This window comes from Amblyraja radiata, chromosome 4 (assembly GCF_010909765.2).
Source record: "Amblyraja radiata isolate CabotCenter1 chromosome 4, sAmbRad1.1.pri, whole genome shotgun sequence".
In the NCBI taxonomy this organism is placed as follows: Eukaryota; Metazoa; Chordata; class Chondrichthyes; order Rajiformes; family Rajidae; genus Amblyraja; species Amblyraja radiata.
This window is the reverse complement of record NC_045959.1, coordinates 45,136,469-45,152,977: the sequence shown is the minus strand read 5'-3', so window position 1 is coordinate 45,152,977 and position 16,509 is coordinate 45,136,469. Positions and strand designations below refer to the sequence as shown.

At 43.1% G+C, this 16,509-nt stretch overlaps 1 protein-coding gene across 5 annotated transcripts in view; it reads right to left on the bottom strand.

Moving 5' to 3' along the window:
- Positions 1 to 16,509, bottom strand: part of stau2 (staufen double-stranded RNA binding protein 2) — a 369,378-nt gene that overhangs the window by 189,324 nt on the left and 163,545 nt on the right. For all 5 annotated transcript variants that reach the window (XM_033019292.1, XM_033019293.1, XM_033019294.1 and 2 more), the window contains exons 8-9: positions 6,703 to 6,915; positions 5,026 to 5,163 (exon numbers count right to left, since the gene is read on the bottom strand). In XM_033019292.1, the coding sequence (XP_032875183.1) occupies positions 5,026 to 5,163; positions 6,703 to 6,915 (351 nt within the window). The remainder of the gene's footprint in view (positions 1 to 5,025; positions 5,164 to 6,702; positions 6,916 to 16,509) is intronic.

The window sequence follows — 16,509 nt, the reverse complement described above, 5'->3', positions numbered from 1 at the left end:
TACACAAAAATTTGAAATGAAAAGTGAAAACAAAAAGTAAAAGACAAGCGACTGTTGGCAGGTTGCCGTGTGCACAGCGCCTTCACCGGAACAAATGAACAAACAAACACAGACTTATCCCTTGGGCAGAGGATTCTGAACTAGAGTGCCCCCCACACACCGGGTCCCCCTTGGTTCTCCCACCGTCCCCCATGGCGGTCCCCCCATGCCGGGTCCCCATTGTTCTTCACTGCGGTCCTCCAACACCGGGTCCCCATTGTCTTCCCTTCCCCCCCCAAGCTCATCGACCGCTGATCGCGGGTCGATCGCGAGCACCACTGCCGGCGGGACACATGTTGCTGCCAAGGCCCCCAATGTCACCAAGGTGTCCGCCGCTGCCAAGGCCCCCATTGTCATTGACGATCCCCCACCACTCTGGGGAGTGTTATAATGAAGAGGGATCTAGGAGTGCAGGTACATAGTTCCTTGAAGGAGAAGTCACAGGTAGATAGGGTGGTTGAAAAGATTTTTGGCACATTGGACTTCATCAGTCAGAGTATTGAGTATAGAAGTTGGGAGGTCATGTTGTAGTTATATAAAACATTGCTGAGGCCGCATTGTGTTCAGTTCTGGGCATCATAGGAATCTGAGGGAGAACAATTTCACACAAAGGGTGGTGGGTGTACGGAACGAGCTGCCAGAGGAGGTAGTTGAGGCAGGGACTATCGCAATTTTTAAGAAACAATTAAACGGCTGCATGGATAGGACAGGTTTAGATTGATATGGGCCAAACACAGTTGGTGAAACTAGTGTAGCTGGGACATGTTGGCTGGTGTGGGCAAGTTGGGCCAAAGGACCTGCTTCTACGCTGTAGGACTCTATGACTGCCGGAGGCCCTTTTTGCATGCTGTATGACTATATTTTAATAGTATCAACACTTTATGATCATCTGTCACTTTACCTATTAACTGATCTAACCAATTTTCAAAGACACTCTCATTTTACTGAAATCAACCTACTTAAATCTAAAAAAAATTGCAGCTGCTTTGTGTTCGTCCTGTTAAACACAACAACAAATGCATTATGATCACTATCTGATAACTGATTTATTACTTATCAGGTTTTTGAATAAACCATCTCATTAATTATGAGAAAAATTGGTGCAGGAAATTATCTTTAACATAATCAAGAATTCTGTAATTGTAGGTTTATCCACTTATCTTAAATTGTATGGAATTTGAAATTCCCATGAAAAACAATCTATTACATATTTATCTATTCTGTGCATTTACATATTCTATCATTTTTTACACCTGATACCACTGACATCATTCCCATTACAATCATAAATTATTATCTGTTCTTTCTAAATATAAATCATAAAGTCTCCAAAGCCTATTGCCTCGGGCTACACAGCTTCTCTCATCATTGAAGTAATTTCACCTTTAATTGCAAAGTATTACCCTATCCACAATTTTTATTTTCCTTTCTGTAGACTTTTATTTAGTTCCTACTGTTTACTGTCCTGCAGCCTTATTTCAGCAATGGATTCCATGCCATGTCTTTCAAGTTGAACACACCTGCATTTCATTCTATTAGTCCTTTATACTCTGTGTGCTTGTATAAATAAATGCTAGTTTGGACTATACATTCTAATCTCTCCTGTATTAATGTTTTATTTTAAATTATTATCCTTCTTTCTTGGTTTAACTAGTAACATCGTTTATTGTCATACACTCAAGAACAATTCAAATCTTGCTTGCAGCAACATCACAGTCTCATAGACTCAGACAAACACACAAAAACCTAATTGAAATGTACGGAATAGTGAATGGCTTGGATAGTCGATGTGGAGAGGGTCTTTCCGCTAATGTGAGAGTCTAGGATTAAAGGTCATAGCCTCAGAATTAAAGGACGTTCCTTAAGAAAGGAGATGAGGAGGAATTTCTTTAGTCAGAGGGCGGTGAATCTGTGAAATTCTTTGCCACAGAAGGTTGTGGAGCCATGTCAATGGATATTTTTAAGGCAGAGATGGATAGATGCTTGATTAGAAAGAGTGTCAGGGGTTATGGGGAGATGGCAGGACAATGGGATTGGGAGGGAGAGATAGATCAGCCATGACTGAATGGTGGAGCAGACCTGATGGGCCTAATGGATTAATCCCGTCCATGACCTTAGGACCTTATGACCAACTATACACAAATTACACGTACCATTTCTGAAAGGAGGAAGACTGTCCAAAAAATCCCACAAGACATTTGGACAAAACACAGTTTAGAAAGAAAACATGTCCATGGTAGTATAAGAGGTGGATCATAGTGTTCCGTTGTCAAGGCTGGATTGTACAGGTTGGTTCAAGGACCTGATAGTGTGGGACTTTGGGTTTCAGTACCTCCTGCCTAATCGTAGCAATGGGAAGAGGGCATGACCTAGATTGTGGGGATCATTGATGATAACTACCTCCTCCTTGAGGCAGTGCCTCAGGTAGATGGGAGGGGGCTGTGTACAAACAAACTAGGTTTAGTCAACCACTATATTGAAACTTTTTCCTTTATTTGTGGTGACAGTTTGAATCACCCTTTGTTTTCCTTTATCATAGAATGATTGTTTATAGTTCCTTTGCTTAAGCCCCCCTGCTACTGCTCAATTTATCATTCCTAGCTCAAATGAAAAATGAAAAATCCCACTCAACTCCATTAGCCATTTGGTGATCCTCATATTTGACTTGTACCTCTCCAATTCATACATGGCTTAAGAAATAACCCAGACATTGTAACCCTTGCAGTCTTGTTCTTTAAATTAGCTTCAAGCTGCTGGTGCTCTTTTTTTCATTCATTTCAATCATGTTCATCCCAATATGGGTAATAATGATTGCTCTTTCCCCCCCACTCCCTCATTCTTTCATGCCAGTTTGAGATGTCCCTCATCCAAGTATAGGCAGCAGTATAAAATATCGGTGTCTCCATCCTCCTTACAAGGGATATCCTGATGATTGAAAATCATACAAGCACCACTTTATGCTTTTTTCTCCACCTCCCAGTTTGCTCAATGATATTACAGGCAGCATTATTATTCTATTCATTACAGCAATTTTCCTGTCTACGCAGGTAAACCGAACCTGTGGGTTAAGTTCAGTTTAGTTTAGAGATACAGCACGGAAACAGGCCCTTCGGCTCACCGGGTCTGCGCCAACCAGCGATCCCCACATATTAACACTCTCCTACACACACTAGGGACAATTTTCACATTTACCAAGTCAATTTACCCACATACCTGTAAGTCTTTGGAGTGTGGGAGGAAACCGAAGATCTCGGAGTAAACCCACGCAGGTCACGGGGAGAACGTACAAACGCCGTACAGACAGCACCCGAAGTCGGGATCGAACCCGGATCTCCGGTGCTGCAAGGCAGCAACTCTCCCGCTGTGCCACCATTGCTGCAGTTCTCTACTTCTTATATATTATTTTGGTTCATTATACTCGGAAGACTTTAGGTCACAGTAAACCTATTCACCGCTATGCATAGTATTACCAATGTCTGGAACCAACTGTGTAGATACTCCCCTTCCCTTACGTGTCAACTATTTTAATGACTCACATCCAAAGAGATCTGAGGCAGATGCATTCACTGTAGACACTTTGGCTCAGAATTATCTTGTTATTCATAAACTCCCACATGCTGCAGTTATGGAGCAAACTTGCACTGCCATTCCTTTGATTCAAATTCACATCTAAATTTTGGCAACTCTAAACCATTATACAATATTTGAAATACTCATCGCATTGAACTTACATGAACCACTGCAAGTATGTACACAATAAATGCTGAAGACCATTCCTTCATCAGGCCTACTCTATAATTCACCATGATCAATGTTAATCTTATACTTGTGTTCAAGAAGGGACTGCAGATGCTGGAAAATCGAAGGTACACAAAAAAATTTCCTTCGCTCCATAGATTTCCTTCGCTCCATAGATGCTGCTGCACCCGCTGAGTTTCTCCAGCTTTTTTGTGTACCTTTAATTCTTCACCACTTCCCTTGATTCCATAAATATCTAAAAAGACAAATACTTCTGTCTTGAATGTACTCAGTCGCTTATTAATTAAGTCTCTTAACATCATAACCTCATTCATCTGAGTTATTTTTGTGAAAAGTACTGAAGTCCTCTATAATATGGTCTAAACATTCGGAAAACTGAGGATAAAGATACCACGAGTTGTAGAGTTTAATTTTGACAATTCTAATGATTAAAGCATCTGGGCATTGTACGTCTCCTCGCAGGTGAGACTGCTGATCCTCAGAATCAACATAGCAAACCTTTGCTGTGATCCCTCAATTGTAATTAAATTGTTCCTTTGGTAAAAAGCAGAGACATGTCCACAATATTCCAGATGCAGCCTCACCAGGGCCCAACAAGATTACAGCAAGACGTCTCTACTTTCGTACTCAAGACGTTACTCTTGCAATAACATTCAATTTGCTCTTCATTTTGCAGGTAGAAAACTCGGCACCATTTTCCCCTTTTGAACCACATTACTTCTCACAAATTCTGAATTGAGCATTCTGTTTATAACATTTCTATTTATTACTATTTTCTGTGAATACTCTCTTGTTGTTGGAGGCTGAAGTTCAGTGAGTTAGATTGATAAAATGGGTGCACTGTTTGTATTTATCACTGATCTACAACAGGTTACTCCATAAATGTTATTGGGTTACGGGGTGGGTTTAAAATCGTGCACAATGTTTGCCATTTCTCAGATGACTGGATCGCATGAGTGGCTTCATCATGTCTAAATGGCACAAATTAATATCTGTTCCCATTGTAATGTTACTCTTCATTGTTCTATGTGAGAAAACCACTTAAGTCCTCTATAATGTGGCCTGAACTTTCAAGAAAACTGAGAATAAAAATGTAGAGGTTGGCGGAAGGAACTGCAGATGATGGTTTACACTGAAGATAGACACAAAATGTTGGTGTAAGTCAGCAGGACATTTAGATGTAGTTCAATTTTGACAATTTTAATTATAAAGGGATCTGGGCAATACCTGCATTACAAACTCTCTGCGACGAGGAAGACCTTTTTCTGATAATAGAAGATATTCTGGTTCTTTCTCCTTCTTTGCTTGTTGTATTTGGGCCAATCGACTGATGGGATTCATACCTTGCCCATATTCTGGACCAGTCTGCAATAGAAATGCATTGTAAATGGAAGTTAAAATGAAAAGTATTTGGATTGGGAGAAAAGACACTCTCTCAGGAGCCACGATCTACTATGGACTTTATTTTGGTTGCACTACAGACCTCAGTTTTTACACTGTTATGGTCCAGTTATCCAGTACTATTGATTATTAATTTATTGTATTATTGATTATTGCATGTTTATTTGTGTGTTTTGCATGAATGGGGCTATAAAGCTGCAGTGTAAGAATTTCATTATTCCGTTGTCAGTACATATGACAAACATTCTCAACTTGACTCTTGAGTTCCAGTTGACTACATCCAACTCTACTGCTCTAGCTGATCTGATTCCTTTACTGCTTTAGTGCCAACAAATTGTTTTTTTTTAAATCATTCAAAAACAATCCAAATTTTCACCACTTAACCTGCAGAAGCACCACGTTATACCCTGTTCACTCATTAATTGTGTTCCCCTGTTCTTCCACTCTTCCATTAATCCCTTCATCAGTTTACTTGTTCACTTATTAATTCCCCCATTCTTCCATTCTCAGTTTGAACCAGATCGTTCAAAAGATCAAAATCTTGATTGAACCTGGAGATATCCTAATCTCAATACTTTTTCTTGCACAGTACAACTGCCATCTCTAAAGGGTTTTACCTTGCACTAAACGTTATTCCCTTACCATGAATCTATACATTGTAAATGGATCGATTGTAATCATGTACTGTCTTGCAGCTGACTGGTTAACACACAACAAAAGCTTTTCACTGTACCTCGGTACACATGACAACAAACTAAACTGAAGCATGAGGAAATGCAGTAGACAAAGTCATGATGACAGGTTTATGGAGGCTAGAGAGATAAAACATAAAGGTATGTAAAAGCTATAAAATGAGAGCAGTTAGAGAGGGAGAGAGAGAGAGAGATAGAAAGAGAACTGGCCAGTCACACTACTATAATATTGATTCATTAAAATCATCAATAATGTGTTTAAACCCATTGATTGGCTTGCCTGTCCCTACCTTTCTTTGCAATTTGTTTTATACTTTGTTCAACAATATTGCTGGATCCTTTAGAGTACTTTCACAAACTTTCCAGATCCCCTTTCTCACTACTGTAATAAAGTGGTGGTAATTAGATCAAAACTATTTGTCTCTATTCCAATCACAAATTCATTTTTTTGGTCAAGCAATGGAAAGAAGCATAGTTAACGTTAGAGATCACAGACTGTCAAAATTCATGTAAAAATCAATGAATTTTGTTTTTTTACACATTCTTTCTTGATGTTACTTGCCTTACTATTGACTAGCACACTGTTTGTTACCTTTAAATGCCACAATGCACTGTCATTTTGTTATTTTTGAATATCTTACCTTAACTCTCTATTCTACTATTTAGTTTGAACCTTTACTTACACTATAATTAAAAATTCTTTCCTTCAATCTTAAAAAATGCACGTCATTAACAAGTTCAGTCTTAAAATTTAAAAACAAATTTCGCTCCATTTCAATAAAAATATAATTGATTGCATGGATACCCTTACCTTTAGTATAGACTTCTGACGCTTTTTATAATGAGTTTTGGGTTTCTCTACAATTGGTAGGGGAGGAAGTTTCTTCAGCTCTTGAAGTACAATTATTGCTGCTCGTTTTTTGGAAAGCTTTTTACTATTGCCTTCCCCTTCTGCTGTAAATTCTCCAACTGCAACACGGGTAACAAAGCTCTTCATGTGAGGAGGTCCACTTTCTCTGGTTACCTATCATCAATGAGAAAAAAATAATCAAAACACGCGACATAACTAATTGGAAAAAAAAAATTCAATCTTCATAGCAAATATTTTGCTTCCTTGTTCATCTACGGCAGTACCAACACATCATTACTCATTATGTCATTGTCATCATCTGAATATCAAATGCTGGCACACCTTAAAAATGAGTGTATGTGTAGTTGTGGGAAGGAGGAGGTGTGCAATCAGAGAGACTTTCCTGCCATCCCTGGCTACTGTACATTTACAGGAGGCGAGTTTCCAGACACGTAACCTGGCAAAGCAGCAGGAAGGATACATTTCTCTTGGCACATCATTTAATGGATCATTAGTCTACACATCTCGGGACCATCTCAAGAAATATCAGAACAGAAACTGGGAATGTGGGAATAGTACTTCCTCTGGATTGTAGGAGAAACCAAGCTTAGAGGGTGCTTGATGATCTTGGTGTGGTCTTGTGGTGTAGTTGTGACATCTCTGAACAGAGCTGTCTGAAGAAGGGTTTCGGCCCGAAACGTCGCCTATTTCCTTCGCTCCATAGATGCTGCTGCACCCGCTGAGTTCCTCCAGCAATTTTGTGTACCTTCTGTCTTCAACTTCTTCTTGAGATCCAAAAATATATTGCGTCTACAGGGACTAGGTGCACAATCTCGAGAGAAAGGACAAAATGTGCCCCTTGTGACATGATCTTGATGGCCACCTTTGTTTGCTGCTGCTTTATGCTTTGCATGGAGCCTGGGTAAGCAAACATCAAGTACCACTTAATGAGATTTTGCCTGTCCTCAGTGTTGCTAAGTAAAGGCCTGGCCAGAATGTCACAGAACATTTCATTCAGCTGACCACTTGTAGCATCTGACCCTTGGGCAAAGATTTATGTCGACAAGTCAATCCAGCAGTGGAGACACAAGGAACTCCTGATGTTGGAACCTTGAGCAAAACACAAAAGTGCTGGAGGAACTCAGCGGGTCAGGCTGCACCTGTGGAGGGAGAGGACAGATGATATTTCGGGTCAGGACTCTTCTTCAGAGTCCCAACCTGAAACATCGTATAACCATTCTCTCCACAGATGCTGCCTGATCTCCTGAGTTCCTACAGCCCTTTCTACTTTAGTCACTCAAGCAGTGGTCTCAAACTCATAAGGGAAAAGGAGACAGATCATGTCAGGAAGGAACTGCAGATGCTGGTTTACACCGAAGAGAGACTCAAAATGCTGGAGTAACTCAACAGGACAGGCAGCATCGCTGGAGAGAAAGAATGGGTGACCAAGGGTCTCGACCAAAAACGTCTCCCATTCCTTCTCTCCAGAGATGTTGCCTGTCCGCTGAGTTACTCCAGCAGTTTGTGTCTATCTTTAGTAGATCATGTCAGATGATGCCCCAGGCAGACTGTAAAAATCATTTGGCAGAATGACTCCTGACTAGAGCTTTCAACGCTATGACCTGATATGGATAGTAGATTCATGATTCAAGATCACAAGATTCAACATTCAAGATTCAAGAGAGTTTATTGTCATGTGTACCTGATAGGACAATGAAATTCTTGCTTTGCTTCAGCACAACAGAACATAGCAGGCATGACTACAGAACAGATCAGTGTGTCCATATACCATTGTATAAATATATACTCACATGAATAAATAAACTGATGAAGTGCAAATAACAGATAGTGGGTTATTAATGTTCAGAGTTTTGTCCGAGCCAAGTTTAATAACCTGATGGCTGTGGGGAAGTAGCTATTCCTGAACCTGGTCGTTGCAGTCTTCAGGCTCCTGTACCTTCTACCTGAAGGTAGCGGGGAGATGAGTGTGTGGCCAGGATGATGTGGGTCCTTGATGATGCTGCCAGACTTTTTGAGGCAGCGACTGCGATAGATCCCCTCGATGGAAGGGAGGTCAGAGTCGATGATGGACTACTACAGTGTTTACTACTTTTTGTAGTCTTTTCCTCTCCAGGGCGCTCAAGTTGCCGAACCAAGCCACGATGCAACCGGTCAGCATGCTATCTACTGTGCACCTGTAGAGGTTAGAGAGAGTCCTCCTTGACAAACCGACTCTCCGTAATCTTCTCAGGAAGTAGAGGCACTGATGTGCTTTCTTAATAATTGCATCAGTGTTCTCGGACCAGGAAAGTTCTTCAGAGATGTGCACGTCCAGGAATTTGAAGCTCTTGACCCTTTCAACCATCGACCCATTGATATAAACGGGACTGTGGGTCCCCATCCTTCTCCTTCCAAAGTCCACAATCAGTTCCTTGGTTTTGCTGGTGTTGAGGGCCAGGTTATTGTGCTAGCACCACATGGACAGTCGCTCAATCTCTCTTCTATACTCTGACTCATCCTCATCAGTGATACGTCCCACAACAATGGTGTCGTCAGCGAACTTGATGATGGAGTTCGCACTATGACCGGCTACGCAGTCATGAGTATAGAGTGAGTACAGCAGGGGGCTGAGCACGCAACCTTGAGGTGCTCCCGTGCTGATCGTTATCGAGGCTGACACATTTCCACCAATACGAACAGACTGAGGTCTGTGAATGAGGAAGTCGAGGATCCAATTGCAGAGGGATGCGCAGAGACCCAGTTTTGCGAATAGTAACCAGCTTGGAGGAGATGATTGTGTTAAATGCCGAGCTGTAATCATTGAATAACAGCCTGACATATGAGTTTTTGTTGTCCAAGTGGTCCAGAGCGGAGTGGAGGGCCAGCGAGATCGCATCCACCGTTGATCTGTTGTGGCGGTAAGCGAACTGCAATGGGTCCAGGTTTTTGTCGAGGTAGGAGTTGATTTGCGCCATGATCAACCTCTCAAAGCACTTCATCACCACAGGCGTTAGTGCCACTGGTCGATAGTCATTGAGGCACGTCACCTTGATCTTCTTGGGCACTGGTATAATTGATGCCCTTTTAAAGCATGTGGGGACCTCAGACCGCAGAAGTGAGAGGTTGAAAATGTCCGTAAAAATTCCAGCCAGTTGGTCCGCACAGGTTTTTAGAACACGACCGGGTATACCATCAGGTGCAAGCGCTTTTCGAGGGTTCGCCCTCTGAAGGATTTCCTGACGTCGGCCTCTGTGACTGAGACTGAAATACCATCACAGCGAATGGGGGCTCGGGAAGGCACATCAGTATTCTCCCTATCAAAGCGTGCGAAAAACGCATTGAGCTTGTCAGGGAGTGATGTTTCGCCGACATTCGAGCTGCCTCCTGGTTTCGCCTTGTAGGAGGTGATTGCATTCAGGCCCCGCCACAGCTGCTGAACATCTGTCTCATCCTCCAGTTTGGAGCAGAAGTCCCTTTTGGCCTTTTTGATGGCCTTACCAAGGTCGTATCTGGACTTCTTGTAGACCACTGTATCATCAGACATGAATGCCCGGTGTCCAAACAGTCCTGGAGTTGTTCCTCTGCCCCCCCCCCCCCCCCCGACCAGCTGTACTGTCCTCACCTCTGGGGGTGCACTCTTCAATTGCTGCCTGTAGGCAGGAAGAAGCAGCACTGCGGTATGGTCGGATTTACCGAAGTGAGGGCAAGGGATAGAACGATAGGCATTCTTGATGGCGGTGTAGCAGTGGTCGAGGGTGTTTGGTCCTCTGGTGCAGCAGGAGACATGTTGGTGGAAGTTAGGGAGTGATTTCTTGAGGTTTGCCTTATTGAAGTCCCCAGCAATGGTGGTAAATGCCTCGGGGTAAGACGTCTGGTGTTTGTTGACCATGGCGTGCAGCTCCTCCAGTGCCAGACGGACGTCTGCCTGGGGTGGGATGTAGTTCGCGGTCAGGATGATGGAGGTGAATTCCCTCGGAAGGTAGAAGGGACGGCACTTCACCGCCAGATGTTCCAGGTGCGGAGAGCAGGAGTTGGACAGGACTGCCACGTCTGAGCACCACGCAGAGTTGACCATGAGACAGACGCTCCCTCCTCTCCCTTTCCCAGATGCCAGTGTACGGTCCATACCGTGGATGGAGAACCCTTCAGGCTGGACCGCTGAGTCTGGGGAGCTGGGGGTAAGCCATGTCTCTGTGAAACAGAACACAGAGCATTCCCTCAGCTCCCTTTGATAAAGCAGCCTTGCCCTTAAGTCCTCCACTTTATTTTCAAGGGACTGTACATTGGCCAGTAGGATTCCCCTGCGCTTCAGTCTGACCTGAAGTCCTTCCCGTCGGCCACGTTTCCGGACACAATGGAGGCCTCCCCTGTTTCCAGGTACTGTGTTTACTGTACGTGCTGTTTCTGCGAACCTGCGCTGGTACGGGGTTTCCTTCACAGACGGCAGCTCCTGCTCCGTAACGAACGGGGGTTCCCCCAAAGTTGGCAGCTCCAGCTTCATTGTTCCTGGGATATCCAGCCCGTCGGCTCTGGAGGTCAACCCGGGGTTTCCAGGTACAGTACCTGGGTTCCTCCGTCGGGTCGGGACTTTTACAGCCAGCGTGGGCAAATTTAAGGTCCGGGGCTCCCGCAGCTGCGGGAGATCTGGAAATTGCCAGCGTCTTCAGGTGCCCAAGCAGCTTGTCCGAAACTGCACCGATTACTGTTGTTTCCCTGATCCAGATGAGTTGATAGAAGTTGTAGGTGAACCTTTTCTGTTCTGGTGCTCCGCAAAAGTCGCCGCAGGCAGGCGCCATCTTCGATTTCACATCTGATGTGAGTCGCTTTCAGACCCTTCGTGCATAGCCATAGTTTCAATCCATTGAACGGCCTGCCTGGTGGATGAGACCATCGTTCATCTTCTGCTGGTGGTATATTTACTAGGGTCGAGAAAGGGATGATCTTTGCTGAGGGACAGTAGGAGGTTATGGGGAGAAAGCAGGAGAATGGGTGGTTAGGTGGGAGAGATAGATCAGCCATGATTGAATGGCGGAGTTGACTTGATGGGCCAAATGGCCTAATTCTACTCCTATCACTTATGACCTTATGACAGTCATCCTGAGCAGGTGAATAACAACACTCTATTTTATGTGCCGTTTACAGGGATGTATACTAGGAAAAACATTGCCTGCTACTGGAAGACCATCAATCTGTTGAAGTTACATCAGTCAGTCAGTCAGTCAGTTTAGTGTATTGTCATGTGTGCAGAGGTACCTTGAAAAGCTTTGGTTGCGTGCTATCCAGTCAGCGGAAAGACAATACATGATTCCAATTGAGCCATTTAGAGTGTATATCTACATGATAAAGGAATAACGTTTAAGAATAAGGGGTAGGCCATTTAGAACGGAGATGAGGAAAAACATTTTCACCCAGAGTTGTGAATCTGTGGAATTTTGACCCCGGATCTGGAAGTGCGCCTTTTCACACTTCTATAATGGTCTATAATACATAATGGTCTATAATACATAATGGTCTGCCTGAAATCTGCTGGTGTTCAATTGCAAAGAGTTGTCTCCAGCTGAATGCTGTAGAATAGCACAATCCAAGGTGCAGATCTGAGAGATGCACTGATGTGCGGTGCAGCTGTACAAGGGTTCAGTGGGGAAAGGCTACACCGCTGGCTCTCGCTCTAAGCACTGCACACCGAGGGGCTGAGTCCAGTGGAATAACCCTTCACGCATGTGAAACGTTTGGTGCTGAAAAACTGATGACATGTCGACATAATGTAAATGTTGTATCAAAATGTAACAAAATGCTTGAGTAGGCTGTGGTGTGGATGAGACCAGTGAGTAATCCATCTTCTTCTGGAGTAGGTATTCACCAAGGAGGTGCGCAAAAGGATAAAGTGGTCTTTGCCGAGGTTCACCCTGGTCTCTGGCAATATAAGTGTGCAACTCCACTGCTGTGCCTGAGCCATCCCCTACTGCTGCACCACTGTTCTGCCCTTCTGTACTCAATGCTCTGTCTGATGAAGGTCAGTGTGCTTAAGCTTTCTTCACGCCACAATCAAATTATATATATAGAATTATATTTTCTGTGTGGTAAATCAGTACACAAGGTAGAACTGTATAGTTTAGAATATTTGGGGAGGATAAATTCCTCGAAAATATTGTTCAAGTCCAAAGACACCCATTTTACTCTTGGTGTAAACAATTTCTCACTGAAACTTCTGACTGTCAGAATGAACAGGGAGTAGTTCACAGTACTGACAGATTGAAGAGACAGGACAAAAGGCTCTTCACTTTTCTTAGCGCAACACTAGGCTGGGTCTATCATCTGATCCAAAAGCAAAACTACATCCACAGAAAGATAATTTAATGTCCCATGATCCGTTCCTCCTTTGCTGCACTTGCTGCGACAAAGCATTAGTAAATGCTTCACTCAGAAAAGATGTTGACCTTACAAATCTGATTTGAAATAAATTATTTCCTGGACTTGAGGAGAGCAAGGGTTTTAATACAGAAAAGGTATCAGGTCAGCTTGATTATACTATAAATCCCCAAATGCCCAAATTGGGTTGGCATGGCGGCAGCAAACATAGAGCGGTAGAGTTGCTGCCTTAAGGGCCTGTCCCACTTACGATATTTTTTTCGGCGACTTGCCGGCACCCTTCATAGTCGCAAGCAGGTTGCCGAAAATTTTCAACACGGTAAGTCGCCAATAAAATCACGTACATGGTACAGGCCCTTTACAGCGCCAGATACCCGGGTTCTATCCTGACTACGGGAGCTGTCTGGATGGAGTTTGTACGTTCTCCCCGTAACCGCGTGGGTTTTCCCCGGGTGCTCCAGTTTCCTCCTACACTTCCAAGACGTACAGGTTTGTAGGTTAATTAGCTTCAATAAAGATTAGATTGTCCCAATTGTGTGTAGGATTGTGCTAGTGTACGGGGATCGATGGTCGGCGTGGACTCGGTGGGTCGAAGGGGCTGTTTCCGCACTGCATCTCTATACTAACAAAATAATTGTTTTAATGATACACTCATTAGGTTGTGAATCACTACAATTAGGGCTTTGTACAGTATGGATTTCCAGCCCCGTACTATAAACCTATTTCCACCAAAAGAGGCAACTCATTACGTGCGTGCTGCACACAGATTCACATTATTGCAACAAACTAATTCCAGCAATGACTTTTGTGCAGTTATTTAATAAGCCTCTTCATATTACTGCATGACAACATTAAACATTTTTGGATGAAGTAAAGGTCCATGCAATTGGGTGCAAGATGACACCATATAATTAGTGCCAAATCTGTACTCATCTCCTATTTGTACACTGGATTCCATGACATTTAGGGGAAAAAACAACAAAGACATGGAATTTGAGACTATCACAGAATTAAGAAATTATTGTGAAGTAACACAATAATCTGGGAGAACCTACTGCTATTCTATTAATGGTCAAACTTCATACAATATATGTAGCTAGGAATGTAAATTTGTGTAAAGTAAACCAGTTTCTGTTCCAGCAGTATTATTTAAAGACTACATTATATGCTTCTTTTCAACATTTATGGCAAAAAAAGAATGCTGATATGATCGGACATCTGTGAAAATGTCAAATGCTATGAAAGCCTTGAAAACCATATAGGAAGCAGAGGTAAAAAAAGATAAAGCAGCAACAAAACTAAAGTGCCTTTCTCAACATTAATAATCTATTCCAATGCATTTCTATTCGTGCAAGGGATATGGTATCACTAGCAAGGCTACCGTTTAATACCCATCTCCGATTGTTCTAGTTAGTGAAGGAGAGCCAGTTGCAGTTCTTGTGACAATGGTGCTTTCACAGACCCATTGCATAGGATTTTGGCCCACTTGACAAAAAAAAAGTTTTTTTTTTCCAAATCAAGGCAGCTTGTGACTTGAGAGAAAACATAAATATAATGGTATTCCAATATTTATAACCTTAGCCATGGATGGCATTAATGTTACTTGTCGCTTGTCATTGCAAACTAGAATATTGTCTTTATCTTGCTTTACATGGACACATGCTGATTCATTGTGTAAGGAGATATAAATGATAGTTCATTAATGAGCATCTTCACTTCAGATCTTATCGTGGAAGGAACATTAGTGCTAAAGCAACAATACTCACCTCATAAATCTGGCAATTAAATCGGAATCTGATGTAGTTCAAGTAAGCAGAGTAAACTGATGAACAGTTATTTTCTGAGAGCATTGTCAATTTCACCTTGAAGGTGATTGAGATTGACTGATTGTACAGCATGCCCAACTAAGCTGCTCTGAGAGAGACAAGGGGAAAGAACAGCCTGAGATGGTCTTCCAGAAGGCATTGACTGCCTTACTCTCCTTGATGACTTCAGCCCTCAGTATGTCAGGGCCTGGGATATTGGGCTCAAGGGCTTTGCAAAGTATGGTCTTGATCCTGCAGCAAGAGGTGTCCAATCTCCTCTGTATGGCTATTAATGTTTTCATATTAATCAGACCAAGTGTAAACAATAAATAATAGGTGCAGGAGTAGGCCATTCGGCCCTTCGAGCCAGCACCGCCATTCATTGTGATCATGGCTGATCATCCACAATCAGTACCCCGTTCCTGCCTTCTCCCCATATCCCTAGACTCCGCTATTTTTAAGAGCTCTATCTAACACTCTTGAAAGCATCCAGAGAATTGGCCTTCACTGCCTTCTGAGGCAGAGAACTCCACAGATTCACACCTCTGTGAAAAAGTTTTTCCTCAACTCGTTCTAAATGGCCTACCCGTTATTCTTAAACTGTTGGCCCCTGGTTCTGGACTCCCCCAACATAGAGAACATGTTTCCTGCCTCTAGCGTGTCCAGTCCCTTAATAATTTTATGTTTCAATAAGATATCCTCTCATCCTTTTAAATTCCAGTGTATACAAGCCTAGTCGCTCCATTCTTTCAACATATGACAGTCCCGCCATCCCGGGATTTAACCTCGTGAACCTAAGCTCTGCTCCCTCAATAACAAGAATGTCCTTCCTCAGATTTGGAGACCAAAACTGCACACAATACTCCAGGTATGGTCTCACTAGGGCCCTGTACAACTGCAGAAAGACCTCTTTGCTCCTGTACTCAACTCGTCTTGTTATGAAGGCCAACATGCTTTCTTCACTGCCTGCTGTACCTGCATGCTTACCTTAAGTGACTAATGAACAAGGACACGAAGATCTCGTTGAAGTGTGCTTAGTGTGTGGACGATTGGCATGCAGTGTGATCGTGCTTCTCACACCCTTCTTGCCTACAACTCCCAGCTTGAGACCAGTTTCCTGGTTGTGCCCAGACACCCATCCCTGTTAATAATGTGTACCTTTGGCCACACATCTAACCAACTGTCTTGACTCCATTTACACACCTTACACTGCCCCCCCACAGCCTCATTCTGCTCACACTCCCAATTACACCATCCATGACCTCCTCACCCTAACCCACCTGCAGATCTACCATATAACCATATAACAATTACAGCACGGAAACAGGCCATCTCGACCCTTCTAGTCCGTGCCGAACACGTATTCTCCCCTAGTCCCATATACCTGCACTCAGACCATAACCCTCCATTCCTTTCCCGTCCATATAACTATCCAATTTATTTTTAAATGATAAAAACGAACCTGCCTCCACCACCTTCACTGGAAGCTCATTCCACACAGCCACCACTCTCTGAGTAAAGAAGTTCCCCCTCATGTTACCCCTAAACTTCTGTCCCTTAATTCTCAAGTCATGTCCCCTTGTTTGAATCTTCC